Source organism: Stenella coeruleoalba (assembly GCF_951394435.1).
Source record: "Stenella coeruleoalba genome assembly, chromosome: 9".
Classification (NCBI taxonomy): Eukaryota; Metazoa; Chordata; class Mammalia; order Artiodactyla; family Delphinidae; genus Stenella; species Stenella coeruleoalba.
The window spans coordinates 93,394,764-93,419,690 of record NC_137155.1 but is presented as its reverse complement, the minus strand read 5'-3'; the positions used below and the strand labels follow the sequence as shown (position 1 = coordinate 93,419,690).

Genomic DNA, 24,927 nt, shown 5'->3' with positions numbered 1-24,927 from the left:
GTCCAGGAGTGGGTTCCTCTCTGTGCTGTCTGCATGCAGTCTTGGTTTTCTCCAATCTATCAGTCACACTAGAGCCACATTGATCTTTGTAAGATGCAACTCCTGCCTCAACCTGTGATTGACTGGAAGCCCTTCCATGAGCTGACATCCGGCAACCTCTCCTGGCCTTCTGTTTCACCAAGATGAATTTTTCATTCCTCCTCCATTTTCCTTCCTTTTGGCCTTCACAGTTTCTGGACCTTTCTACCTCTCTGCACCATCCTCCCTTCCATCTTTGTAACTTCCATTGATCCTATTAGTCTCAGCTTAACAATCGTATATCGTGTTTGTGTGTGTTTTGGGGGGTGGGGGGCCCTGACCCATAGGCTAGGTTGGAGTCTGCCTCTTCTGTTTCCAGGCCACCCATAATTTCTTCTTCTTATACACCCTGCACTTTATTGTACTTACTTGTCTAAATGTCTGTTTTCCTTAACAGACTGTAAGCTCCACAAAGGAGAATGTGATGCCCATCTTATTCATCTTTGTGTTCCCAGTGCTTGGCGTGATTCCTGGTACAATGCAGTGGGTAATAAATATTCATTAACCGAATCTATGAATGATTGACCTGTTTTTATTCTAATTCTCCTACTGGACATAGTTCAGATTGTTTTCCATTTGTCAAAGGTGGTTAGAAAAAATTACCAGCCTTTGTGTAGGGTTGTAATAATTACAGACATAATAGGGGTGGAAACACATTGCAAAGGATAAAAAACAATGCAAACATCAGTAATCGTTGGGAAATTTTCTCAGCTTATATATACTTCCGTGTGTGCAAGAGACAGAAAGAGAGACAGAGAAAAAGAGAAAGCGAGTAGGGGGAAGGGAGAGCTTGTGGAATATTATGAAGAAGGAAAAAAAGAGGGAAGGATCCCAGCAGCAGAGCTCACGAAACCGGCCGGCTCGTGGTACCCGCTGAAAGATGCACTCAAGGCAACCTACAAGATTCTACATCTGCCCACAGGAGCCCAAGTGAGAAATGAAAGAAAGACACCCAGGCATCGCTGTGCGGCACGACAGATGCGGTAAGTGAACTGGGCGCTGAAGTGTTAAGCTGATAGATGTTTTTGTCCCAGTGACTACAGGGTGGCTGCCACGCTCATTGGATGGGGCTGCAGAGACTGGGACACGCAAACAGAGTAACAGAAATACTGCGGTTCCTGCACCTGGAAGTCTTCAGGTACCCCCAACGCTTACCATTCTCCCCTGTCTGCCCCTTCCCTGGTTTCTTCAGAATAGAGAAGCAGAACATTCTGGTTCCCATGCACCTCACCAGCCAGAGGCAAGGAGCTGATGAGAGGTTGTGTTCTTACAGGTATCTCTGGACTTTAAAAATGGGTCACCTCCCAGCTACTTGCAAAGTGTTTGACGGACAAGGTTCTGAGTTCTGGTGACAGTGGTGGTACAGCCTCTGGAGAAGAGCTCTGCCTGCAGCCAAGGGAAGGAAGGGCAGGGCCAGTGTCGTCCCCCCACCCCCACCCCCCCAACCCCCCCCAACCCCCCTCCCCCGGTGCTGGCTGGAGAAAGGCCAGCTGAGGTCTGGGGCGCTGCAGCTGAGGGAGGGAGAGAGGCTAAGTGGAGGCCGGGAGCCTCTGTGGGCCCCGAGAGCACAGACGGGGCGGCACATGGGGGCTGGCAAGGCCCCTCCAGCAGCCGAGATCACTCGATGAAAACAGAGAAAGTGCCCTGACTTTGACGTAGGAGCCAGGATCACTGACTTCTCTGGGTTGGGCCCACCTGTTTCTTAAGGCTAATGAGGAAAAAATGAGAAATATGCCAGGAGAGAAACTACTCTGACACACAGAGTGGTGTCACACCGACAGGGAGATTGGATCAAAGGGCCCCTCTCTCCGCCCTGGGAGGGCAGCCAGGCGGGAGCCACCTGGGTGGGACTGGACACACCTGTTTCCCATCGCCTGCATTGCTTCTTTGTCGGTCGTGGCATTGAGGAGGTGGCAGTTACGGCCACGGGGCCAGAGCGGGGACTGTGCCAGGCCAGGCTGCGACCAGGGGGTCCCCACTCACCTGTGCGGTAGCAGGCGTCTGTGGGAGGGGTCCGCCGTGTGAGCACAGGTGCCAGTGGTTTGCTTTGCTTCCTCCGGCGGGTTGCTTGCCGGACTCCTTCCCGATAAAGCTGTGGGGTCGACTGAGGGGGGCTGGCACAGTTTCCCGCAGACACCATCGCTGCCACCCTCCCCGCTGCCACCACCTCCGAATTCATTGGCCAGGGGCTGCCTTGGGTGCTGCGCTAACGTGAGGGCCACTCCGCTGCCCTCTGCCAACTTCTTCATCCCCAGGAGCCGCTCCACTGGACAGCCAGGGCCCTTCGGGGGTGATGGGTACAGGTCAAAACCCAGCGTCCACTTCCTGCTCTGCGACGGGATTAGCTGATGACTTCTGACTTGTCTACCTGCTGTGACTGTGATCATGAAACAGCAGCACACACAGGAAAGCACGCGAGCTGCCAGCATTTCAGTGACGGAAAGACGTGTCATTGCAATACCTTTGCCTTCTCCTACTTTTCCTCTTTCAGGCCTTCGCCACTCATCTCTCTCCGGGCCAGGCCTTCAGATCCAGAGATAAGAAGGTAAGGGAGACAGACAGATAGATCAGACTCTGGCTCCGTGAAGGTCACTGACCTCTGACCCAGGCCTTGGAGACTGTCTCCTGCCCCTGGGTCAGAGCATGTTACCCCACATGGCTGGCTAGTCTCTCCTCCCAGGGGTCCTCAGGTCCCAGCCCGCCCCAGCCTCACGGGTCTAGAGGAAACATCTGCCAATTCTTCCTCCTTTTTCCGGAAGCCTCCACTTCTCATCTCCTCTCTCCCTCTGCGAGTAACCTGGTAGGCAAGAAGGGGACGGCTCTCAGGCCCCATGGCTTCGGGCTTCCGTCAGTGATCACACCCCACCCCACCCCGGAGTCCCAGGCCAGCCAGGAGTGGGGGCTCAGGACCAGCAGCTGGGATGGAGAGAGTGACTGCAGGCACGGGGCCTCTGCTGCACGCAGGCCGCACCCTCCCTCCATCCCAACTGCTGGTCCCTGCCCCCCTTCCGCAGGCCCATTCCCCTTTCAGGGGCAGAAGCCATTCTCTCTGTGTGTGGCTGGGGATTGAGGTACACCGCCCCCGTACACGTGATCCCGTGCCACCTTCCCTAGTTCCTCTGTCACCTCTGGGCCCCTCCCTTAGCCTTTGGGGCCTAGGAAAGGACAGGCACCCACCAAATATTGGGTTGGCCAAAGAGTTCGTTTGGGTGTCCTGTAAGGTGTTATGGAAGAACCCAAACGAACTTTTTGGCCAGACCAGTAGCTTGCAATTTCCTCGGTACAGATCACTCTCTATAAAACACAGTTCAACGTATGCTCTGTGCCAGGTTCTCAGACGGGGAGAGAGAAGAACACGGTGTGATTTGGCTTCTTCCTCTGAGGCTCTGCAAGTAAGAGGCGGAAGACAGCCAGGTCAAGGGACAGCGTTAATTTGGTGCAGCATAGAGGCTATTACTGTGCGTTTGCCACGGGCTAGGCGCCTGCCGCACCTGCCTCATCTGAGTCCCGTAACAGGCCCGCACGTTAGCTACAGACAGTTACTAAAGCCCAGAGAGGGTGAGTTCCTTGCCGAAGGTCAGGTGTGTATGACTGCTCATTTCGTAGATGGGAAACTGAGGCTCAGAGCGGGGGACCTTAACTGTACAAGATCGCTCAGCTAGTAATTAGCAGAGTTTGAATCCAGAGGTATCAGGTACCATGAGATTCAGGGCCCAGAGACAAGACACCTCTGACATCTGAAAGTTACTTCCTGGATGTGTTCAATTTCAAACACTCCCGCCCAAGCAAAGATGACAAAGCAAATGACTCAGTCATTCATAAGACACTGTTCGGTATAGAGAATGTTTAATGTTCTTTATCTTCTTTAATCCTAACAAGAACCCTACAGAATAAATCCTGCAGCGGGATTATTATCTGCATGTTACAGGCAAGCAGGCTGATTCTCAGAGAGATTCTGTGATTGAGGTCGCAGAGCTCACCACGGCAGAGCAGGACACCAACCCATGGCTTCTGGGCTCCTGGAGAGACCTAGCCCCATGATGGTTCCCTTGCCCATCTGTATGGACAGATGGACAAATCTAGACCTGGTGGGTAGAGGGCTACCCTCTGCACCAAGTCTGCAGCAAGAAGAACTGCAGGGACGTCTTAGCTCGATATTACAGGCACTCATGTACCTCTGACAGTAAACATTTTAGTCCATCCATCTGCCACCTTCGATGATGGGCACAGCCTTGGCCGCAGAATCACACACCGGCACCTCCAACGTACACTCCAGCGGACAGCCGAGGGTTCTGAGGTTTCCTGCACTCTGGTCCGTGCACAGAGATTTTAGGCCTAGCCCCAACCGCATACCGGTTTCTGGACTTCCCTGTAGCTTGGGGACACATCAAAGTCAGCTCTTGGAGTTGGGAGTCAGCATGTCCTGGAGAAGGGGGAGGGGTCAGGGAAGGGAGCCAGTGGCCTGAGAACTGCCCCTAGGGCAGAGCCTGTGGATGCTGGACTGATCCCTCCTGGCCTGTGAGCCAATCTTATCAGGAGCTCACTGCATACCCCGCCAGGGCCACCATGCAGGTCCCAGCGCACCTGTGCAGAAGCAGAGCCCGCGGCCACACCCCAGGTGCACGGGGGTCTTACACCCGGGAGGGCACTGGGTCCCGGAAGCCTAGGCAGTGGAGCAGGGGAGTGAGAGAAGCTGCAGAATGGCTAAGGTCGCTTTCTCTGTTTCCTTGTGCTTGCCGTTGCGGTGGCTGACCGGGGACCTGCCTACGTGGGGCCGGAACTGATCAGGAGCCAGCTATCTGGAGAACGTAGCGTTTGGCTTCTGTCCCTCCGTTGTTCCCAGCCCGGACGCCACCTCACGGCCCCCTGGTCTGGCCTCTCGCCCCTCGTCTCAGCCTCCCACCAACGCCGTCCCCCTCAGGTATCTGCCTTAGAATCTGCCCAGCCCCTCGAGCCCCAGCCTGGCACTGCCCCGCAGTCCAAGGGGAGACCCACCCCCTCTGCCGGCTGCCTCCCCGTCGAGGGCTGAGGAGAAGGCAGAGAGCTCCCCTCAGGCCAGGTCTGCCTCTTGGGTGGGGTCTTTAGGCAGTGGCCCCCAGCGCACCCCCCACCCCTGGGCCGCTCTGACCCCGCTCCCCGACGCTCAGACCCAGCGCGCCTGCCTCCTGCTCCCACTGTCCCTCCCCACCTTCAGCTACTGCCACTGCTTGTATAACAGGTCTGGCACTTCGCTTGGTTTTTATGACAGACGTGGTGGAGTGTTTGGGTGAGCGCCTGGGCTAAATAAATAGAATCTGAGTATTCTTATCATCACCCCGTTTGCTGTTTCACTGAGATTGTTTGCGGGGGGAGAGAAAGAGACTAAAAAGTACAGGTGGGGACAAACTGGGGGGAGATTGCCAATAAAACCTGCCACTGCAGGGCTGCTAGAAAGGCTGTGGTTTGCACACCTGCTTTTGGAATGGGGTTTTCCTTTGGGCTTGGGGTTTTTAGTTGTTGTTGTTTTGTCTTGTTTTTGAATTTTTGTTGGAGTAGAGCTGATTTACACTGTTGTGTTAGTTTCTGCTGTACAGCAAAGTGAGTCAGTTATACATATACATATATCCACTCTCGTTTAGATTCTTTTCCCATATAGGTCATTACAGAGTGTTGAGTGGACTTCCCTGTGCTATACAGTAGGTCCTTATTAGTTATCTATTTCGTGTATAGTACTGTGTATATGTCAGTGCCAATCTCCCATGGGCTTGGATTTTTAATAGCAGTGATCCGATTCGAGATAATGGCTAGATCCTGTCTCTTGAACACCAAACCGTGGGTGTTTCCCTGAGGCTTAGTGGCCTCAAGACCCCCTCCCCACACGCCCCAAGCCCAGCGTCCAGGGACATTGCCCAGAGCGGAGTGGAGTCGAGGGGAGAGCCAGCCACACTTGCCTGGTCCCCAGCTCTGGCTGGCTGTCCGGAGCCCTGGGGGTCCCCATAGCGGGGGAGCTTCACCCTCTCCCCGCTCAGGACCTGCCACGTCTAAGGCTAGAGGATGATTAGAAGCCATGTGTGCCCGTGTTCTCCCTCCCTCCCCTCTCTCCTCTCTGCTGGGTGGAGCATCTGCCCCTGTGATTCAGAGTCAGACAGATCTCACCTGAGGGATAAGAGCCCTTTCTGATAAGGGGTCCCTTCGGACCTCCATCCTCTCTGCATGTGGAAGCTGAGGGGGGCCGCCTGGGGGAGCAGAGAGTGTTGAAAGGAACAGGAAATCTTAAAACTTAAGCGTCCTTATTTTTGCAGATCAGGACACTAAAAGGTGATGGGGCCGAGGTCCCACCGTGATTTCTGGCGAAGATGGAGCTGGAACGCAGCTGTTCTGATTACGCATCAGTTGCTCCCTCTATGCCTCTTCCAGAAGCCAGGCTCCCTTGGGCACATTTGGAAATTCCTTTGGGAGCTGTGCACGCTTCAGCAACTGCATTCCTGGTTGACTTCCTCGTCTGCAAGCAGAGTGCCTCTGATCAGGTAAGGTGGGTAAAGGCCCATCGAAGGAGATGGCAGAGCAGAGGGGTCTGGCTGTGGAAGGGAGAGGCCTTGGGGTCTGACCAGGAAGAGAGGGAGGAAAAAGGCTCTAGGAAGCCTGGCCAGCAGGACCAGAGGCTCTGTCCTGGGAAGGCTCTGGACACCCTTCTGCGCCCTGCTGTGTCTCCAGAGGGGCTACGCTGGGACTACGAGTCCTGACCCCAGCCTGCAGAGACCTGGAGAGAGAGTTAGGGTCGGGTCAGAGCTCCGCGGGGCTCCCTCTAAAACGTCAAGCCTCTCACAAACCAGGGGAGCCAGTACCTGCTTCTCCCCAAACCAGCACCCACCCCCTTCCCTGTCACCTCCTGGATGGCTGATTTAGGAAACAAGATGTTCATAATCATTGAGGGGTGGGAGGAGGTTGGAAACCAAGTGAGAGCTCTCAAGGCTGATCAGTCTTTCTGCAGAGGTGGGGAGGGAGGGGGAGAACTGACCAGCGGTGGAGAGAAATAGACCGGGGGGAGCGGGGGATGCTCACATCGATATGGCCATCTGTGCCCTTTTGGCACCTTGTGCAACGGGGTAGAGGTCTAGGAGGGCCAATGCCTGTGAATTTTAAAATCTACAGACAATTACAAGGATGCTAGGAAACAGACACATGCAAACACAACCAACCCTTCTAAAACATTGCTGTGACATATTGATTCAGTTGACATAAAACATGCCCCGCGGAAACATGTGTCAGGTAACGTGCACGTACGTATCTGGGGAGGCAGGAGTAGCTGCAAGGCCTTCCCCAGCTCTCTTCAAGAAAGCGGAGAGTCAGCAGCTGCTACACAACGTCCCCCATGGTGCGAGCGGCTCAAGGATGAGGATGGAGAGGTTGTAAGAAAGGGGGGCAAAGGGATGGAGCTACAGTTAGCAATTGGAATGAAAAGAGGGGATCGGGGACGAAGGTCACGTAGCGGGGAAAAGTGCACGAGGCCTCTGCCACAATTCAGACCTCCGGACTGTGCAGGCCCAGGTGACCGTGTGTACACGTGCAACCCCACGTGACTCATGTTTCTTCAGAATCACAGGATGTTTGAGTTGAAAAGGACCTTGGAGGGTTTTTAGCACAAACTACCATCCAGGCGGCCAGAAATCCAGCTCTAGAGCCCGGCTTACCTGGCTCCCGGGAATTTAGACACGGAAGCAGAACACCATCCTGGCTGAGCCCCTGGGCGGAGCTTGTGACGTGCGTGCGTGTGTGTGTGTGTGTGTGTGTGTGTGTGTGTGTTCACCCGCCGACCTGTCATCTGCTGCCGTGCAGGCTTTCTGAGCTGGCACACAAGGGCTTGTGAACCCAGTGACTGGACCAAACTCCAGGCTGAGTGAGAGGTGGCTTTAACCTCATTGCCCCAGCCTGGCTCCATCCTTGCAGCCTCTTGGCCTGCCCAGCCGGCGCTGCACTTGACAACCCAGCTAAGGAGAGACCCCGCAAGAGGACGCAGGGAGCAGGGATGGGGGGACACAGTAAGCCGGACAGGGAAACAAACACAGGGGCGGAGGTCAAGAGAAAGAAACCCAGGGTTCCACAGAGAGAGCACTGAGTCATGGCCACAGACACACACACCCCATAGCACACACACATGCACACACACCCCACACTCCATCACAGACACCAAGGGAACAGATACAATTGCAGAGAGACAGAAGCAGTGAGAGGAAAACCAGAGGGAAACACAGAAAGACGTGGAACAAACCCAGAGGGACAAAATCAGAAAAAAATTATATGTAAACACTTTTGGGCCCTAAATCCGTTGTTCTCAAGGGAGAGTACTTTGCTCCCTGGGGGACCTCAGGCAATGCCTAAAGGCACTTTTGATGGTCACAGCTGAGCGGAGGGGCAGGGGTGCTGCTGTCACCTGGTGAGCGGCGGCTAAACATCCTGCGATGTGCAGGACCGCCCCACGCTACAGAATTACTTGTTCCAAAGTATCCGTCTGGAGACTTCCCCGGCGGTCCAGTGGGTAAGACTCCACGCTCCCAATGCAGGGGGCCCGGGTTCGATCCCTGGTCGGGGAACTAGATCCCGCGTGCCGCAAGTAAGACCTGGCACAGCCAAATAAACAAGCGAACAGATAGATATTAAAAACAAACAAGCTAGATCAGCTGTGCCCAGGTGGAGGAACCATGCCCCCAAGGGAGAACTCAGCATCCGGCAGTTCCGATGCTCCCAGTCGGGGCTGGGCTGCAGCCCTCCACACCCATTTTGAGTCTGTTTTCGATTTCCCATCTGCCCTGGTGACCCTGCAAAGGTGGAGAGAGGTGAGAGAGGAAAGGAAAGCTGGCAGTGGCCGCCGGGTCCTCCTGGAGATCCCCTCCCTGCCATGAGGAATACCGCAGGGCCTTATCCTGAATGGGGGTCTTTGCCTGGAGCCCAGCAGGACAGAGAAGGTGGGTGGGTCGGCAGGCAGACACACGCCAGCTTAATGGGCGCAAAGGTCCTGGGTTCAAGGTTTGGGTTCCAGCGTCTTCCCCCCACCCAGCCTGAACCCACTGACCCCTGGGTGGGTGCGGAAAGCAGCTAATCTATGGCACTGTTTGCTCAGGCTCCGTGGCCTGGGCTTGGGCCCAACAGCAGGAACAGAAGTGCTGCTGTCTCTTCAGATTTGAGGGTGGCCCTCCTCCCCCCGCCCACAGAGACACCCCACCCCTGCACCTAAGCTTCCCTTCCCCCGTCCACACAGTGCACGGGCGCACACACAGGCACAGACCACACACACGCGCGCGCACACTCCTTGCTGTACCCTCCAGCTCTCTGAATCAGAGACGGGTAGGAAAAAACACGCTCTGAAGCCTGCGAGTGACCCACACATACCTGTCACTCTCCAGGCCCAGGCCATCGGGTCCCTGGCTCGCGCGTGGGCTGGGCAGAAGCCAGGGCCTCCGTTCCTTTCCAGGGGGAAGAGGGATCTTCTTAGGCCTCCCAGCTTGCTCTCATCAGAGTCCTGTGCTGTGGGACCAGGATGGGCTGTGCATCCTGTCATCACTCTTCAGTATGACTGTGCAGGTCCCTTCGTTCCGGAACGCTCTTTGCCAGTTGGAATGAGGGAATGCGGTAGGGCAGAAAGATGGGGGTTTAGGCCTCAGGGGAGGGGCTGAATCTGGCCTTTGCTCCAATTGGCTCTATGACGTTGGGTGACGGCTCTATGACCTTTACCACCGCGAGCTTCATTGTTTTTCTTCCATTGGAAAAATGCTGATAATAATACCTGCCTCACAGGTTCGATGTGAGTTGACGTGGGAAGACTTAGTTAAGGGTCCGGCAGGCAGTGCTGGGTGAATAAACGCTGTCTCCACTGCAGGTTGCCAGAGAAAACATTTGCAATATTTGGGGCGTATTTATACTAAAAAGTTCTTTGTTGTTTATCTGAAATTCAAATTGAATCGAGTGTCCTGTATGTTAGTAGGCAGCCCACTCCTTATATGTTGTGTTGGGGACAGTCTCTAGAATTCCGGAGTAGGGGTCCGCGAACTCTGTCCAGGAGGCCACATCCTGCCCACAGCGTCATTTTTTTGCCCTAATTCGTGAGCTCAGAATGGATTTTACGTCCTTTAAGGGCTATAAAAACAAAGAGGAATGTGTGTCAGATTCCGTATGCCTGTATGCAGCTTGCAAGACCTAGAATATTCACTGTCTGGCCCTTTACAGGACAAGTTGGTGAGGGGAGTGAGAGTTTTCAGTATTTATGTCCCTATGCTGGGCCAGGCGAGAGATTAAGCAAAGCTACGTCTCCAGGACGGGAGGCCCAAAGACCCTGTGAGGAAGGTGTGTTCACTGGGGACCGCGGGCCCCTCAAACCCAGTGCCCTGCCTGATTCCCTCATCCTCCCTCACTGACTCAAGTCTCTCAGGCTAGACTGACCTGTCCAGGCCTATCTATAAAAGGTCACCGGGTGTCCCAAAGTCCAAGGAGGCCCCTCCGTTCTCTCAGCAGGCCTCCCCTCCCTGCACTGGCTGGGGGCAGTGGGAGTGACCCAGGTGGAGAGGGAGTTTAGCCAGGCCCCTCACAGCAGGCAGACCTGGTGGCCTGTCTCTTTAAATCTCAGGTAATTTGGGAGGAGTGAGGGAGTGTCTGCAGGGCTTCTGCTACTCCCAGGAGGAGCTCCTGCCGGAGAAGCCCCAGTGGCGGGAGACCCAGCTCTGTAACTCGGAGGCCTCTGTATCCGGCTGGTGCACCTGGGAGGCCCTAGACGGGACCTCTAGGGGAGAAGGCGGGCCGGCCCTAGGGGCTGCTGATGTGGCCCCAGGGCTGAGTCCAGGCGGGCTCTGGCCTTGGCCCCAGGCCCCCGAAGGAGCCGGCCCTACACTCCATGGGGTTGCCGCTGCCCAGGGAGAAGGGGCACATTCTCTGCCTGTGGAGAAAGTTCCGTAGGTGGTTCCAGAGACAGGAGTCATGGGCTCAGAGGCGAGACGAGCAGAACCTGCTCCAGCAGAAGAGGTAAGCCTCAAAGGGATCCTCCTACACCCCCAGACTTGCCCCTCCCCCCATCCCTCTTCTCCCCCCCATCCCTCTTCCCCCCCCCACCCCCGGCCCCAAGCCCTTTTTGGCACCTCTGTCTGGGCAGACTTCCTCCAGGCCTGACTCCTTGGGAGCATTTGGTCTCAGGGGTCTTGGCCTGTGGGGCTAGCTCCCCAGGACGCCAGGTGGAAGGGGAGGGGGCTGGCAGGGGTGACACAGGTGTTTGCTAGGTGTTGACACAGGTGTTTACGATCCAATCAATTAGGGAAGCCTCTCGTGAGTACTTCCCGGAAGGCCAGGCACCTTGCTGGGCCTGGGAAGGATAATGGCATCATAGACCTGCAGCCTGGAGGTGCTGTATCTCTCTACCCCCTGCCCCTAGAACAGTCTCTCGGACAGAAACACATAGCACGTATATGTACACATGTGGGAATGAATGAATGAATGAATGAATGAATGGAGCAGAGAGGGAACTGCAGGTACTAGTAACCACAAAAGAAGACAGAATTTGCTAATCATCATTCCTCTGCATTTAGTGCGTCAGCCGTTGACCCAGGCCCTTCTCTGGGTCAGACTCTTGGGGCAGGTAGAGGGGGGTTGGTATGGAGACAGCAAAGCTGGGACCCAGCCCTGAAATTTATTACCCTCTGCTGGGGGAGAGGGGCATGGGTAACGGGCCAAATTCCAGATGTGCTCAGAGCTCACTGTCAAATGCAGGTTGAGGAATTTGAGAGGCTCTAGAGTTGGAGCCCGAAGGAAATCTCACTTGTCACTTCCAGCCCCTGGAAACTGCCCTAAACTCATCTGACGGTCCTCCCCACTCCATGGCAGCCTAGAGTTGGGAACTGGAGAGGAGGGGCAGCGAGAAAGCTTGAGGCCGTGCCAGTGTGTGGTTTCTTCTGCAGAGTCTCTGTGCTCTCCCCACCCGGGGGCTGGCAGGCTAGAAGGAAGTCCTCCTCTTGGGACTTCCCTGGGCTCCTGAGAAGACAGATATTATGTCTATTTAAAGGGGAAGGTCCAAAGTGTTTGTGTCTGGGAGTCTTTCTCCACCTCCAAGTGCAGGGGTCTGCCTGAGCCTGATGGGGAGGCTGGGGGCTATCTGGAGGCCCTGCGGTTTTCTTTCTTTTGCTCAAGGATTCAGGGTTGGAGATGTGCCCCTTTTTTGAGTTTTGGCTTCCCAGCTCTCACACCAGCTGCCCACCTCTCTCCCCCCAGGCCTGGGAGAGTGGGGGCTGAGCACATGTTTGGCGGATGACATCTTGAGGCAACAGAATGGTATTGTTGTCGGAGACCGGGCCATCACCGGTTCCATTCATCCCTTTCCCACTCTCGGGACCTCGGGGCCTGGGGGAGCCCGGCGGGAGCCCACAAAGGCCTGGGGGCTTGGAAGTGGTGGCAGAGGCTCCCTGTGTGCCTATGTGGGGCAAAGACAGAGTGAAGGACCCGGGCGGAGCCCGCGGCTGCTTTCCTTGTCTTTTCTGCCCCTGTTCCTTAGGGACTTCTGGTGGGCTTTCCTCTGGCAGGCCTGGGCTAGGAAGGCCTGATGTCACCACTGGGAGGGATTCTCCCCCTTTCCTGATCTCCCGTCTGATTCCACAGTTTTTTGACCCCCCCCCCCTTCCCAGACACCAGGATCCTGGTATATTGATTCCCCTCTGGGTGAATACTGCCCAGAAGGACCTGAAAGTGCCAGGAAGGGGAGTGTCGAAGGCTGTACCATCAGCCAGCCTAAGGGAAGATTTGTGGGCAGCTAGACACACGTGAGCTGCCCATGTGAGTGAGGACAGCGCGGCCAGGTGAGAAGGGCCTGTTACCATCCCCCCACCCCCTGGGAATGAGGCAGACCCAGAGTGAGCAGAGGGGGGCTCTGGGTGGGGTTGGGGGTGGAGCATGGTCCAGCGAGAAGGGAGCCATTCAGGTCTCTCCAGGAATATGGGGAACCCAGCATCCCTCTTTCTCTGGTAGACTCTTGGGTCTTCGTCGCCGCTCCCTCTGCTTAAATGGACATCGTTGGGATCCAGGTGGAACCGTCACTTTCTCTCATTCCCTCTGCATCATCTCTCTCAGCTTTGCATCGTCGTATCTCCTGAGACGCAATGTACTAGACATGGAGTGTAAAACTCCCAGCTAGGTTTGCAGAAATGAACATGACACATTCTCTGCCCTCAAGAAGCTCACGTTCTCATGGGCAAAACGCACCAGTAGGTATCGACTTGGGTTAACATTGAGCTTAGCGAGTGTTCTAAGAAGGCTGTGAACAAGCATCATGGGACCCTTGAGGAGGACAGTGCAGGCTCTGATTTTGGTTGGTGTGGGGTGTGCTGAGCAGCTTCCAGGGTCTGTCTACCTAACCTGACCCTCCCCCGACCCCCTCGCTGGCATGGTCACCCTCCCACTAGTTGGCAAAAGGCAGGGAACGCTGGGGGTTCTTTTCTGTTTAGATAGATCCCTGTATTATCTGTGAACTGGCGTGTCTGTCAGAAGTAAGTGCTGGGACGCTGCAGCATGTTAGGACTCTCTGCCTCAGCAGGGAGCGTGCACCTACCACATGCAGGATGCGGTTTTGGCAACTAGAAAGGCGGCCAAATCTGGAATTAGCCACTTTCCCGAGCTTCGGCTTCGTCATCCCGTCGCCCAGAACCTGAGCTGGAGGGAGGTCGCCCCAAGTGGCCAGGGCACGCCTCCTCCCCACTCAGGGCTGCTCTTTGCTTCACCTGTGGTCACTGCACCAGCTGCTCCCCCAACTCACCCGCACCGCCAGCAGAATTGGGAAGAGCCATAAAACTAGAAGAACCACATAATTGAGTGGTGAGAGCCTGAGGCTAGGTTGCCGGCCAAGCGTTCTGCCTTAAACTCTGTTTGATCTTCTGGCAAGGATTTGGCATGGCTGCCTCGGTTTCCTTTGCGTAAAAATGAGAGAATGATTCAGCCTGTGTCACGGGGCTGTAAAGAGCAAACGGGATAGTAAGTGAGATACTGCTTTGGAAGCTAAAAAGCACATTTAACCCATGGCACTGTTGTGATTAAAAAGGACATAAGGGGGCTTCCCTGGTGGCGCAGTGGTTGAGAGTCCACCTGCCGATGCAGGGGACGCGGGTTCGTGCCCCGGTCCGGGAGGATCCCACATGCCGCGGAGCGGCTGGGCCCGTGAGCCATGGCCGCTGAGCCTGCGCGTCCGGAGCCTGTGCTCCGCAGCGGGAGAGGCCACAACGGTGAGAGGCTCGCGTACCGCAAAAAAAAAAAAGACATAAGGAAAGTCAAAAGGCAAGTCCCAGTGACGGCAGGAGTTAGAGGGGTTGTGAGCTTCCGCCCATAAGAGCTGGATCCACCCAGGGAACCAGAGTCAGGGCTTCTAGATGGTGTGACCCTCCCCTGCCCAGCTGGCACGCTTCTCCAGGAGGGGCTGGTGGAGAAACCAGTGGGACCCACACATGTGGCTCCTGTGCCCCCCGTACCTGCTCTGACCCTTCTTCGGATCCTGATTAACACAGAGAATAGGGACAGAGAAATGGCCATCGGGAGTCCCAGCGCTGCCTCTGACTTGTTTGGACAAATCACCTCGGGACTTCAGGCTTCTTTCTCCATCGATTACATGAACAGATTAGACTAGGTTTCTAAGGACTTTCTAGCTCGAAAATGCAGATTTGAATTCTTCTCTAGACACTCTTGATCCTGCCTTGTTTCCCAGCAACCAAATACAAAACTTCATTCGTGCCTACGGCACCCACGTGTGCAGGTCCACATGTGAGTGCACACACAGACGTGTACATATCCACAAGAATGGAGGCAGAGAGGACGGACTGAGGGGACAGAGAGAAAAGGCGAGTGGCAGATCCTTGGGGCCCAGAGGGAGCCCTGAGGGAAGATCAATGATTTATTTACTCTATAGAAAGTGTGCTAGGTTTTATGCCAGAAATCCTATAGTAGCATTTCTACCAGTCCATTACTGAACCATACCGTTCAATTTTATAACTGTCAAGCAAAATAAGACATTCTAAATTCCAGAAACACCTTTCATATCATTATAATTTCAGATCTGCTCTCTAATTTCTTTTATTAAGTCTTTTATTAAATACTTAATCAGTGGGTGCTTGAAAGGCTTCACCTTTTGTTTCTTAGTTGAGTATTTAATGATTTATAAGAAAACACACAGAGGGAATTTCTTACTCTATTTAATGTGAAAAATACTTTCCTAAAAAGGTTATGAATAATTATACCTCAAGGTCAGGGTTTCGCTACCTTGGCACTTTTGACGTGTTGGGCAGATGATTTTCTGTTACGGGAGCTTGCCTTGTGTAAGAATCTTAGCAGCATCCCCGCCCTCTGCCCGCTAGATGCCAGTAGCACCCCTCCCTGCAGTCATGACAACCAAAGATGTCTCCAGACATTGCCCAGTTCCTTGGGAGGCGGCAGGGGACCACCGCTGGTTAAGGACCACTGCTCTAAATCACTGTTTGTAAGTAAGAGATTCTGGTAGTAGTGTTAAGCATTCTACTAAATAAAGTGAAACTCTCCCCTGGGAGGGAGGGAGTATAATTTAACCGTTAAAATCAGAAGACATTTTGGCAATATCGTCTCTTCTTCCTGCCGTAGGGAGGTGTCTGGTGAAGATGTGTAGATTTTGCTCCAGATCTAAACGTCTGTGCTGGGTTGCTTTGGAAGAAGCTAATTTCCCAGGGACAAGAATCTTTGGATGCGTCCGCTCTTGTGCCTTTCTTATGGGGCACAAGGGTAGGCAGGTGGTTGGAGTGGGGCGGGATCTGCCTTATTGCCAAGAATGCGAGCAAGGGCTTTCTCGGCTGCCCCCTTGTGGCCCTGTGATGCTATTGCAAATCATGCCTCTGCCTGCTTCCCTGGGAACCATTCAGACACCACTGCCTTCCGTTTTTGCTGGATTCTGGAGTTTGCCACCCAAAGGAGGCCGGGTCTCCATAAACCCGGTTGGGGTTCCCAGATAAAATACAAGACAGAGTTGAATTTGAATTTCAGATAAACAACAAATAAGTTGTTAGTATATGTGTGGCCCACATATTGCATGAGACATATTAAAAACTTATTTTCTGTGTATCTAAAATTCAGCTCTAACCGAGCATCCTCGTGTTTTTACTTGGTAAATCTGGCAAGCCCCATTCGAGCAATATCTCCCTGCCCTTCCCAGGCCAGTAGGGCAGTCAGCAGAGGCCAGAAACAGAACGCGTATGGACTGGAGGTTTGGGAGAGACATTTATGGGCATCAGAGGTGTGTCAGGACCAAGGGGGACATCTTTGGGGCTGCCACTGACTAGCCTCCTTCCTCACGTCTTAGGAAGCAGGGAGGAGACTCTGCGCTTGGGTCAGAAGCCCCCTTGGACTTATTCCTAGCTTTGCCATTAACCTTCAGTCAAAATGGGGCACGAAACTAGAAGCTAATTGGAGGGGGGCAGAGAAAGTTTACAGAGATGAGAAAGTGGCTGATCTCTGACCTCAAGGGCCCCTAGTGTAGAGGAGGAGACAGATGCTAATCACAGAACACAGTGAAAATGCTAAAATGAAAGTAAGGCCAGAGGAGAGGGTGGAAAACTTCCTGCTGTGTTGTGTGTGTGTGTGGGGGGGGGGGGGGGAATACTGCTTGCTTTACAACATCCATAAAGGGGGGCTTTGGGCAAATTGTTGGGAAAGGTAGTGGTGATGGTAGTGCTGATGGGGGTGGAGGGGTGGAAGGTGTAACAAACTTGTTTTGCAGCTGTGTGCGCATACCAAGCATACTATTTTTTACTTAGATTATACGTTTGCCTAAGGTTGGCTTAGGGGGCGGCCTGATGGAGATAATGAGGAAGGACAGTAAAGCCAAACCACCTTCTGGCATTGCTACAATTCACTCCTTCTACAGGTAGTGGCAATGAGTGTCTGCCGTACGCTGGGCATATTCCCAGGCACGGCGAGCACGGAACAGAGTGATTAGGGCGGGTGGGGGATTAGAGTCCAGGTGGAAGGAGAGTTGAGTTATAGCACAGGAATGGGGAGGATGGTGTGCCCTGGGGTGGCGAGGCTGAAATGCCGGGTGGAGGGCCAATGAGAGGAAGAGAGCATGGAAAAGGAGTTGCACAAAGGCTCTAGAGGATTTCTGAGATTCTTCTCCTGGGTGTTTAAGGAGCCATCAGACTTCTGTGAACTGTGGCTGCATCTGCCGTTTAGAGAGAGTATCTTGGTGGCATCCCGAAGAATGGATTGGGGAAAACAGGGGTGCAGGGAAAGAGGATATTTTGCTAATCCTGGCCTAGAGAATGAGGACGTGCATCAGCAGGAATGAGAGGGCAGGGACTGAACGGAGAGGGATGTTGAATTGGCAGGTGGCTGCCTGCGTGGCCTGACGTGGGGAGCTGGGGCCAGCATTCAGGGAGGTGGACGTGTCGTGCTCTTTCCTCCTCTCCTGAGCACCCGCTCACCCCCAGCTCGTGGAGTCGATTTCCTGCTACTATGGGTTCTTCGGTGTATGAGCTCCTGTTCACATAACTGGCCATCTGTGGGTAAATAACATTATTTCATTCACTCCCGTAGAAAGACCAAGTAGTTCTGGGCCAGGAGAGAAAATTAAATAAAAGGGACCCCGTGTGTCTTAGTTGGGCTAAGTTTTGATATTACAAAAGGTTTTTTAGTTCGTTGTAGGTGTAAGACTGGAAAGTCAAAGAAGATGATTCTTTGCCTAAAACAAGTGAGAAGCAGATAGAAAGTAGGGAGAGACTGTAATGTGATGTCGGGGCCAAAAGGAAAAAAAGGACCCACGGTTGCTTCTCGATTGACCCCCAGATATGCCGTTGTAGGAAGGAAAGTGCCAGAATCAAAGGGCTTTGCCGAGGTCTAAAGAGGCGAGCATCCAGGGCTGAGAGTCCGCCTGCCGACGCGAGGGACGCGGGTTCGTGCCCCGGTCCGGGAGGATCCCACATGCCGCGGAGCGGCTGGGCCCATGAGCCATGGCCGCTGCGCCTGCGCGTCCGGAGCCTGTGCTCCGCAACGGGAGAGGCCGCAACAGTGAGAGGCCCGCGTACCGCAAAAAAAAAAAAAGCGAGCATCACACAACAGGAGGAAAATCTGCCAGCTTCTACGTGTCAGCCTCCTCCGCAAATATGAGGAAGGAATTCCTTGTACCCTTAGTCCATGAAAACAAAGCTTATCTTGGAGAGTAATCGCAAGGCTTTGAGTGAAGCTCAAACAGGGTCCCTCCAGAGGTCAATAGGTCAGGAGGTGAATGAGCATTTTAACTGAAACTCCTCCCTCTATAAGCCAGGTGCACAGATCACACACACACCCTGGTCACAGCACCCAGGGGAAAGGAAGGCAGTTCCTGACATTCTCCCACGCAAGCTAAAGGGGGAAGAAGTTGCTTTGGGTTAACTAACGGGTCAGAGAAAGAGAGATCAGGCGGCGCTTCCCCCCCTCCCCCGACGGCCCCACCTCTCTGGATGAGGACCCTTGGAATTCGTTGCCACCGAGGGGTATGACAGACCTGGCTCCACAAGCGGACCTGCTCCCCTCCCTTGTAGGATCTGGGAGTCTCCTCTCCTCACAGCTGCCAAAGAGAACGATATCCAGGCTCTCGTCAAGCTGCTCAAATATGAAGCCTGCGATGTCCACCAGAAAGGTACGGCGCCTCTCCCCCCGGGTCAGCCCTGTGCACGCGCTCGCCCTCCACCAGCCTCCTGCCAGTACAGCCCCGGGACCTTCTGCCGTGGGCCCCCAAGTCTCCCCAGTCCCCGTTCCCCTGCTCCAGCAAAGCCATGTGACTCTTTCTGTCAACGTCAGGAGCCCTGGGGGAGACGGCGCTGCACGTGGCGGCCCTCTATGACCACCTGGAGGCCGCCATCGTGCTGATGGAGGCCGCCCCGGAGCTGGTCGACGAGCCCATTACCTCTGAGCTGTATGAAGGTGAGAGGCCAAGGGGCTCAGGGCGGAGGGAGGAGCGACCAGCTCACTGTTTCAGGGCAGTCCTGGTGGTGGATAATTTGGGGAAACCAAGAGGGAACGTGAGCCCCCCTCCTCTGTACCCCCCTCTTCATGTCCCTTCTTCCTCAGCATCCTCAGTGCAGCTCATTCGAGCACCACCCCGAGATGGAAAGGCCTAGAGTGGGAAGAGGCAGGCGGCAGCTGGGTCCCCTGGGAACCCCCACCCCATCCTCCCCGCTGAAGGCTGCCCTGGTGAAGAGGACCCTGTGGAGATTCGGGAGGGACCCCCTGCAGGATCCTGGAGACACACCCCATGACAAGAGCTCTCTTGTCCAGGTCAGACGGCACTGCACATGGCCATCATGAACCAGAACGTGAACTTGGTGAAAGCCCTGCTCGCCCACGGGGCCAGCGTCTCTGCAAGGGCGGTAGGCTCAGCCTTCTGCCTCAGTCCCCACAACCTCCTCTACTTTGGTGAGAGCCAGGGCCAGGGCTGGGAGGGTGGGGAGGGGGCCAAGAGCAAAGGGAGGGCAGGCTGCGGGGGCTCCATGCCGGGGGAAGCTGGGAGGGGTCCGCCCTCCTCAGGCTGAAGGTCAGAGCCAGCCCCCCGACGCAGGGCCCCCTGCACCGTCCCCGCTTCTGGTTCTGCTGACAAGCGTCCCCAGGCCCAGAGCTGAGACGTGGGGAGGGAGAGGCAGTCCCCTGGAGAGACTGCCCATCCCAGCCTGCACCCTCAAGCCACGGGGCCCTCTGCACCCCCAGGGGAGCACCCTTTGTCCTTTGCGGCCTGCATGGGCAGCGAGGAGACCGTGAGGCTGCTCATTGAGCACGGCGCTGACATCCGGGCCCAGGACTCCCTGGGTGAGAGCCGGGCTGGAGGGGGAGCTGAGCTGGGTGGCAGAGGAGGGGCCGGGACAGCCCTCAGGTCCACCCGGGCGCGGGATGGGGGGGGGGGTCATGGGGAGCATCAGGGACTCTAGTCCCGGTGGCCATGTGACAGCCCGTGTCCTCCCCCAGGAAACACAGTGTTGCACATCCTCGTCCTCCAGCCCAGCAAAACCTTTGCCTGCCAGATGTACAGCCTGCTGCTGTCCTACGACGGGCGCGGGGACCACCTGCAGTCCCTGGACCTCGTGCCCAATCACCAGGGCCTCACCCCCTTCAAGCTGGCTGGAGTGGAGGGCAACACCACGGTGAGGGACCCGCCCCCAGTCCCCCCGTGTTCTTCTCCTGACCTTCATCTTAACGTTTCTGGCCCTTTGAGGAAATAGATCTGTCACCAGTTATCCCTGATGCTGAGGTCCCGTTTTCAGCTTCAGTTGGAATTTCTTCCGCAGACCCTGTCTCTCTTGCCCACTTTCTCTCCCCTGAGTTGTTGGGGACTTACAGGGTCTAGATCCCACCCTGGAGTGGTCTGAAATGCCCGCGTCCTCTTGTCCTTCCAGCCCACAAGCAGCAGCCCTGCATCCTCTCACCTCTTGTTTCCAAGCTCTAGAGGGAGTTACGGGGGAAGAGGAGGAACTCGGAGCCTGGCATGAAGATGGGTTCTTTCGCCCGCAAGGCTGTGGTCTTTGAGTAAACAGCGAGCACCCTTTCAGGGGTGCTGTGCTCTGGGCAAGCTTCCCAGCCACACCCTGTGACCGTCCCCTTTGCTTGCTCCTGCACCCCCAACCTTAGATGTTCCAGCACCTGATGCAGAAGCGGAAGCACATCCAGTGGACGTGCGGGCCGCTGACCTCCACTCTCTACGACCTCACAGAGATCGACTCCTCAGGGGAGGAGCAGTCCCTGCTGGAGCTGATCGTCACCTCCAAGAAGCGGGAGGTGCGCGGTACGGGGAGGGGGGAGGAGGGGGTGTGGTCTTCAGGGTAGGGAGCAGCGGGGGAGGGGAGTCAGGGTCTCCGAGCTGCTCGCTCTCCTCTTGTTCTGCTGCAGGCTCGCCAGATCCTGGACCAGACGCCAGTGAAGGAGCTGGTGAACCTCAAGTGGAAGAGATATGGGTGGCCCTACTTCTGCGTGCTGGCTGCCATATACCTGCTGTACCTGGTCTGCTTTACCACGTGCTGTGTCTACCGCCCCCTCAATCCCAGGACCCACAACCAAACTGACCCCCGGGACAATACCGTCCTACAGCAGAAGCTACTTCAGGTGACACCCTAGGAGGAGCAGAGCTTCAGGCGGGATCCAGCTCTCTGCCCTTTCTTCCACGTGAATCACGTTCCCGTCTTACCACCCACGTTTCTCCCTTGCTTAAGTCTCAAATACACAGGCACAAATTCAAAATACATGCACACAGAAACATACCGATGCTCTAAGAGCAGAGTTTGAGAGCGCCAACCTTAACAGGTTAAAAAGACTGGTTTGTGACCCTAGACAAGGACGCTGACGTGTACCCAGGGGCAGGCTGGGAAGCCCCGAGTCCTCTGACCACGTCTCTCCCCTCAGGAGGCCTATGTGACCCCCGAGGATCACCTCCGACTGGTGGGGGAGCTGGTGTCCGTCTTCGGAGCTGTGATCATTCTGCTCATAGAGGTGTGTGGTGGTCGGGATCCGGGGGTGAGGCTGTCTGCCGTGGGGATCCAGCCCGAGCCTCAGTCTCCAAGGGCCTTCGTGTCTTCCTGGTCTCTCTCCAGATTCCAGACATCTTCCGCGTGGGGGTCACTCGCTTCTTTGGACAGACCATCCTTGGAGGACCGTTCCACGTGCTCTTGTGAGCCTCCTTCCTCTCACCCCCGTCCCTTTCCTCACCAAGGCTGTAGTTTTACTCCCCGGATCCCTAACCTCTGGAGAACGCCAGTTCCAGAGGCCCCTCTCTGATGTGTGTGTGACCCTGTGTATCGAGCTTACAGAGGTTGAACCTGAGTGTGTGGGCACCATTTCCATCACCCCCTTGCTCTTGGACCCCCAGGGTCATCCCAGTCTCGCTCTCATCACCCCCCCTCTGCTCTCCCCCCAGCATCACCTATGCCTGCATGGTGCTGGTAACCATGGTGATGAGGCTCACCAACACCAACGGGGAGGTGGTACCCATGTCCTTCGCCCTGGTGCTGGGCTGGTGCAACGTCATGTACTTTGCCCGAGGATTCCAGATGCTGGGCCCCTTCACCGTCATGATCCAGAAGGTCTGTGCTGCCTCCTGAGCTTTCTAGAGAAAGGTCCTAGAGCAGGGGCTGCAAACATTTCTGTAAAGGGTCAGACAACAGAGGTCTCAGGCTCGGAGAGCCACATATAATGTTTGATTTTCTTTTTTCTCTTCCTCCTTTAAAATGTTTTTCAATCCTTCAAACATGTAAAATTCTTGTTCAAGGGCCAACCGCAACTGACCAAGTAGATGTGGCCAGCAGGCCAGTTTGCCAACCCTATGGGAGAGGGGTGGAGCTGTTAGACGTCTCAGGGTTAGACCTCTTAGAGGCTGGGAGGGGCATTTGCTCAAGGGATTGATGCGCAGCTGTCCTCCCTTCCCTCCCCTCCCCTCCGTCTAGATGATTTTTGGCGATCTGATGAGGTTCTGCTGGCTGATGGCTGTGGTCATCCTGGGCTTTGCCTCAGGTACGTCGTCTCCGATGGGAGCCCTGGGCTGGAGGAAACTAGATAGCACAGAATACCTCTGGATAGACTTGGTGGGGGGCGGGGGAGGGGGAGGTGGCAAGGCAGGCAGAGGTAAGAGGAGGCCGTAGGATCTAAGGATGGGCTGTCCCTCAGGAGTGTTAGGGGGCGGTGGCTCTCGGGATCAGGAGGGTGAGCCATATGGAAACTAAGGGAATGAAAGAACCCAAAGTGCGGAGTGAGGCAGGGCTGGGATGGTGGTGGTGGAGAGGAAGGGAAAACAGCACTGAAATGGGCAGCAAAGAGCTGGCTACGGTTTATTCACATGTAACTCTCACCCCCTGGGGTGGAGCAGCCTTCTTTATCATCTTCCAGACAGAGGACCCTAACGAGCTGGGCCATTTCTACAGTTACCCCATGGCGCTGTTCAGCACCTTCGAGCTGTTCCTCACCATCATTGATGGCCCTGCCAACTACACCGTGGATCTGCCCTTCATGTACAGCGTCACCTATGCTGCCTTCGCCATCATTGCTGCCCTTCTCATGCTCAACCTCCTCATCGCTATGATGGGTGACACTCACTGGCGCGTGGCCCACGAGCGGGACGAGCTCTGGAGGGCCCAGGTGAGCGCCCCCTGGTGGCTGGGAGGGTTAGTGCAAGTCATTCCCTTCCTGCCAAGGACGGGGGGTGGGGGGGGCCAAACTCAGAGGCCGGATATTTTGACCCCCAACATAGGTTTGGACGGTTAGCGCACAGTACAGATTATGCAAAGTGCACAGAACTGGATTAGCAATACGACTGAGCAATACTGGAATAGCTGAAAAGAATTCCTCACCGTTTTCTCAAAAAGTCAAATCTGTCTTTTCTAGAATCATCAAGAAATGACGCTTAGTAGTGGCTACTACAGCATTCAGTAAATTTTGTTATTGAATAAAAAAGCTGGAGTATCACATCTTTCTGGCAATAGTTAAGTCTTCAAAATCTGACCCAGAAAAATTGGACCTGTTAAAAGTAATGCCGCACAAACTCCCTATATAGCAGAAACTATCTTCAGTCAGGTAATTGTGATGGGGACAAAAGAACGAATTGGATCAAATCATCATTTAAAAATACAAAATAATTTATCTCAACAAAAATAATTTCAGCAAAATAAATGGAAGTCCCTCAAATTGGATGGCATCTAACTGTGTTGTGTAGAAAATGGAGTTAAAAAAAAGCGTAAGCTGGCTAAACAGGGTTTGCTGATGAAAATATTTTTTTCCATGCGAATGTATTGATATGAGATTTCTCTGCAAGATGTTTGTGTTTCTAAGTGGCCTTTACACCTGTAGGGCCAAAATATTCTGCAGCCCTGCAGACCCTTTCTCTTTGCTCTGCCCTCCTTCCTGTCTCCTTGGAGCAAGGTCTCCCTACCTGCTGCAGGACCAGCCCGGCCCGGATGTCAGGTCACGGGTGAAGTGCTGTAGGGCTCAAGGCCCATCCACTCTCGCCCGCAGAAGAGAGCTGACAAAGCTGCCACTGCCGTCCCCACCTCAGGGGTGTTGGCACCTCTGGGAAACCATGAGTTTCCCAGATGTTGCTCAACTGTTTTCCCTCTGCCTGGCGTCCTCTCCTCTCCTGGTCTGCACCCAGCCTCTGATTTCGTCCTCTTTTGTCCCCACACGCAGGTCGTGGCCACCACAGTGATGCTGGAAAAGAAGCTGCCTCGCTGCCTGTGGCCTCGCTCCGGGATCTGCGGGCGCAAGTTCGGGCTGGGGGACCGTTGGTTCCTGCGGTGAGTGACAGCGGGGGCTGGCGTCCCTCTGCTCAACCTCCTGCCCCCAGGGACCCTGTGCAGGCCTGTGTGCTCCCTAGGCTTCAGGCCTCGCTGGGAGAAAGGGGCCTGCTAGGTTCCTGGGCCCTGAAAGCATCCCCAGAGCTGCTGGACTCAACTCTGTGCTGCTTCCCGAGGCCTGGCACCCCCTGTGCCCACTCGGGCTGCAGACAAGGGAAAAGGGCACCAGCAGTAGGGTTGGGCGGGGCCAGGAGACAAGGGCTGGTCCAAGGTCAGCCTCTCCAACTCTTCCTTCCCCGCCGCCAGGGTGGAAGACAGACAGGATCTCAACCGGCAGCGCGTCCGGCGCTATGCGCAGGCCTTCTGCAACCCAGGCTCCGAAGATGACATGGAAGGACGGGGGCTGGGTGGCCCCCACCTGTCCCTTCCTGCCCCCTCAGTGTCTCGAAGTACTTCCCGCAGCAGCACGAACTGGGAGAGGCTGCGGGAAGCGACCCGGGGAGAGCGGAGGGGGACGATGACCATGGCTCTGGAGGACGGGCAGTGCTGGGAGTACCAGATCTGAGTGTCTCCGCCCACACTGGTGCCCAGCAGCATC

General features: G+C 55.2%; 1 protein-coding gene across 1 annotated transcript; it reads left to right on the top strand.

Moving 5' to 3' along the window:
- Positions 1–10,924: 10,924 nt before the first annotated feature.
- TRPV6 (transient receptor potential cation channel subfamily V member 6) lies at positions 10,925–24,894 on the top strand (the record flags this gene model as incomplete). The annotated part of the gene is made up of 15 exons (XM_079931208.1): positions 10,925–11,067; positions 18,609–18,706; positions 18,868–18,990; positions 19,345–19,482; positions 19,771–19,869; positions 20,026–20,201; positions 20,686–20,832; positions 20,944–21,156; positions 21,454–21,540; positions 21,642–21,718; positions 21,965–22,130; positions 22,491–22,557; positions 22,910–23,178; positions 24,223–24,329; positions 24,636–24,894. The coding sequence occupies exons 1-15, from the start codon at positions 10,940–10,942 to the stop codon at positions 24,892–24,894; spliced, it is 2,154 nt and encodes a 717-aa protein (XP_079787334.1). The 5' UTR covers positions 10,925–10,939.
- Positions 24,895–24,927: the final 33 nt, after the last annotated feature.